Source organism: Spinacia oleracea, chromosome 3 (genome assembly GCF_020520425.1).
Source record: "Spinacia oleracea cultivar Varoflay chromosome 3, BTI_SOV_V1, whole genome shotgun sequence".
Classification (NCBI taxonomy): domain Eukaryota; kingdom Viridiplantae; phylum Streptophyta; class Magnoliopsida; order Caryophyllales; family Amaranthaceae; genus Spinacia; species Spinacia oleracea.
The window spans coordinates 86363857-86368526 of NC_079489.1; the positions used below are offsets into that span (position 1 = coordinate 86363857).

Genomic DNA, 4670 nt, shown 5'->3' on the forward strand with positions numbered 1-4670 from the left:
TTCAGAATTAAATAAGCCAATAACCCCAATCAGTCAAAAGTTAAAACCCTTATACTTGAACTTTCCTATCCCAAAATAGAAGCCCTGCACCTAAACTTTATCTTTACCGGCGAATTATCGTCGACGGCTTTGAGAGAAGATATGGAAATAGGGTGACCAAGGTTGATAACAAACCGATCTGATTAATACCACCTACCTGCTTGGATTTTGTTGAAGCTTAATCCGACAACACAAACTACACCGAAGAAGAATCCGGATAGAAGAGGTGAACACTAAGACGGATTTGAAGCTTTCTGTAAAGAAAAACTTGGTACCCTCTTCTTTGCTTCCTCGCCGGTGAAATAACTCACAAAAAAAACTTTAAACCTGAAATTTTAGGTGAAACTTCTAATCTAGAAACTACTAGAGGGAGGAGGCTCGTCGGTAGCCAGAAATAGCACGTATCCACCAGCGAGCTCCTTGGCAGCGGCGGAGCTAGGGTTTGGGATTTAGGCGTTGGGAGGTTTCCTTGTTTGGGAGAAAGGTCCCAAATAAGTCGACATAAAACTTAATTTTTAAGATAACGAGAACATCCCTTAATAAGATAACGAGAACATCCCTTAAAGAGGAAATGATATTATACTGAGATAGAGGAATCGATGGAGTGTTTGACCCGATCCATTCGTTTGGTTAAGTTTTCCTTCGCAAAACCAAGGATAAAATTGGATAATATAACTTGGCAATGTCAATTTCAAGCCATGTTGTATGATTTTGTTTCCTTGGCCTCTTAAATTGACTCGTACAATTCCAAAACAAAAGGTTTCGTGTGCATAACTTTTTATACGATAAAGTAATTTTTGTTGTATAAATTTTTTGAAAAGTTACGTAGTACATAATTAACTTTTGAGGGGATAAAAGTTTACTGAATAGAAAAAATTTATCACTCCATTCTTTTTAGTTGACACGGTCTATTTTCCCACAATAATTAATGATGTGTGAAAGAGAAATGTAAAGAACAATAATGCTCCTCACTTACCCACCTCTATAATAATGTAAACTAATCATATATGCACGCAACTAAGTAAATAAGAAATTAATATTATCCGTTGTATGTAGTAATATTATATGTAGTATGTAGTACTTCTACTTCATATTTTGATAATGAAGTGTGAAATTCAAAAAAAATTTACTCCACCTAAATTTATTAGCTAATCACGTTCTTTTATAATCAAATTAATTCATTGATAAAAGGTCATACAACATCTACATAAAGATTTGAATCTAACAAATACATAACTATTGAATAAAATAAAAAACTATAATTAGGGGTGTAAGTGGACCGAGAAAAGTCTAAATTCCATTCCAATTCAATCCAGTCCAGTCTTGTCGGATTGAATCGAACTCGGACTCAAATTTTCAAGTCCAATATTTTGGACTGGAGTTGGACTCAACTCCTTAGAATCCAAAAATCCAATTCAGTCCAAAAATTTTAAATTTTAATTACATAAAAGGTATGTGATAAAAAAATATATTGTGAAATATATGATTTCGAGTCTTTAATTTCAAGTCTTTAAATATACACGACATAAAAAACCAATTGTATATAAATCGATCTCTACCCCAATTTGTTTTTCTTAACCTCTTTCTCTTCAGCCTTCTCTGGGTGGCTATAATGATCTATTATTTTATTATTTTTTGATAAAATATGATGATCAATTAATGAGATTAATTTAATACATTTTAAAGTTTATATCTTTTAAGAATTAAAACCTTTTTGCGCTAAGTATATATTTAAATGCGTAAGACATATTGTTATCTGCAATATATTATATCTATTGCTACTATTTCTTTCCTTTATGGAAGAGCGACTTGTAGTTTTAGGTGTTAAAATATTCCATACCCAATATGTAATACTCGTGTATTTAATTTATTTTATGTGTCAGAAAATTTAAAATTAAAAGGTACAAGTTTTATTTGTATTTATTTATGTTCAAACCATATGCTTTTACCTTTTTTCAAAAGAATTTTTTTTGAATCAGATAGGATTTGATTCAGACTCAATAATTTTTTTTTTTTGGATTGAACTAGGGAAAATTTTTGATCGGACTTGGACTCGAATACCCAAGTCTAAAAAATTTCGATAAAAAATTTTAGATTGGATTTACACTTGGAAAAGTCCAATCCAATCATCTAATTTACACCCCTAGCTACAATAGTAGTATATCAAACATGCATTATGTATACCCACTTTTATATTGCTATGATTTATAGCTTCGGCGAGAGGTTCTATAGACCTGTTGTATCCGTGACAAATATTATTTCAGTATGGTTCATCTGATTGTAGTCGAAAGATTGATCTCTTATTCAATCTCGCTCAAATGTTTACCCAAGAAACAACATGAACTAAACTAAATACACAAAAGTTGGCTAGAATCAAAACCATCATATGGGTACTTAATACACTGAAAATATGTAGCATTATTGAGATGTAACGCAAAAAACAAAACATGATTGAAAAGAAAGGGTCGAAAACAATCGAACTTCCGAAGAAATGGCTACTTTTGCCATAAAAAATCCTAGTTTTTTGTTAACCCTAAAAAAGAGAGCTAATCACAATATTTTTTTATATCAAATATTTTTTTGTATAGAGCCAAAGATAATTCTATGAGAAATATATAGAGTATCATTTGTAAAAAATAACGTCCCATATTCGTTCTTTTACATAATAGAGATAGAGAGAAGAGGGGTATGATCAGACATTTTAAAATATAAAACCTACTCAAATACGAAATAAAAAGTGGGTCAACTAAAAATAACATAAGTACATAATAGCAAAATACATCATTATACTCATCATTAACATGACCAATTACAACTTCGAACCACCAAAGTTAAAATCACATTTCTGTAAAATGATGTTTATTTACATCAATCACAACAAATTGCAAGGAAAATACTCCATTATCAAGACTCTGAAATTGTACATAATACCGAATCATCAAGAACTCAATAGACTCACTGAGTTAAGATCATCATAACACGCCGAGTCGACACCAATCAAAACTCGATATGATCAGCAAGGGAGTGACCATTTTCTCTCTGATTGTAACCGGATTTCACAGTAGGTGCAGCCAAAACCCCGCTCAATCCATGAACAACAATCCCATCATTTCGATACAATTCAGGAGAATCCACAGCAACTTCACCATTGAGAATCAAAGAATATGCAGAATTGTGAACATTACTGCGACTAATATTGATCTGAAACCCTTTCAAGAAAGTGGGAAGAACAAACCCAGAATCAAGCTGACCAATTAAATCGCCCCAACTCAGCTCACACCCAACCACATGCCTCAGGAAAAGTGACCCCCATTCGCTGTAATTATTACCAAAATGCCTCTCCATGGATGAATCAGTTGGAGCGAAGATAGTTAGGGTTTTTTCGTTGTCGTCGCCGAATTTGGTTAACTGTAGATCGAGGAATGCCGCCATTACTGAGTAGCCACTTGACCTAAGAGAAGCGGAAGCTTCGGCGTACTTGCTGGAGCGAGGGGATAAGGCAGCGCACTCCGGAGAATTCGAGATTGGACTGGGACTCAAATCGGTAGTTGCGACGGTGAGGTTAGGGTTGAAGAATCGCTCGATTTGGAAGATGACGAAGAATCCGTCGTCGAAGATGGGTGAGCTATTGAGCTTGACGCCATCAATGGAGACGTCATCGTCGAATTCGGAGGAGGTAATGGTGAGGGATTTGTTAGGAAGGAGGGTGGGGATTTCGGCGGCGGGAGAGAGAGATTGGAGGTCGACGAAGGAGTAGTAGCGAGGGCAGAAGTGGAATTGTAAGAGAGAGAGGGAGGGTTGTCCGGCTGCGGAGGAGGCAGAGGATGAGAGAGAAAAAGAAGAGTCGGAGGGAGTAAATAGAGTGGCGGAAGGTACGGCGGAGATGAGGGTTTGGGTGATGAAAGGGAGGGTGAGAGACATGGAATTGAAGCCGGAGTCTGAGAGAATTTCAGCGGCGTTCTTGACAGTTTCGTCGGAAATGGCGGATGATTGAGGAAAGAAGAGAGCTAAAGTGAGGAGAGAGAAAATGGAAACGGGCGCCATTGTTGAGAGTGTTTGAGTTCTCTGGTTTTTTGGGAAATGAATGTTAGTTGCATTGGGAAGATGCTTTAAGTAGTTACAAATTTGGCGGGAAACTATAATTTTGTCTCTGCCTTGGTTTGTTACTGAGTGGGCCCTGCACTTCCTGTCTGCCCAGGTATCCTTTCTTTTTATAACTAGTTTAAAGCCCGTTTAACGCACGGCTACTACTAAAACAATTCATTATTTTAATAGTAACTAAAAGACTTGTTATATTAGAAAAACATGAAAGTAAAAACGATATATGAAAAAGTATAAATTCAAAATTGTGTAAAAAAAATATTCAAATGAACTAAATTTGTATATTACTATACAAAGTTAAAAATTACAGTCGTTTACTTGTATGTAGAACGATCTACTAACGTTAACCAAACCCGAATGACTCAAGACTAATTTTCGAAAAGACTCGAGCATAACCGAGTTAGTCAAATACAACATATTTTGAATTGAGTAAAATCTTGATAAATAAACTTATATGTTAGTCTACTTACCATGTTTTATTATTTTAATTAACACTCTTATTTACCAGTTACCATGTATTATATTATTAA

The 4670-nt window shown here is 34.8% G+C and overlaps 1 protein-coding gene across 1 annotated transcript; it reads right to left on the reverse strand.

Annotated features, from left to right (window-relative positions):
• Positions 1-2763: 2763 nt before the first annotated feature.
• Positions 2764-4134, reverse strand: LOC110797561 (putative fasciclin-like arabinogalactan protein 20). The gene has a single exon (XM_022002681.2). The coding sequence runs from the start codon at positions 4081-4083 to the stop codon at positions 3037-3039; it is 1047 nt and encodes a 348-aa protein (XP_021858373.2). The 5' UTR covers positions 4084-4134; the 3' UTR covers positions 2764-3036.
• Positions 4135-4670: the final 536 nt, after the last annotated feature.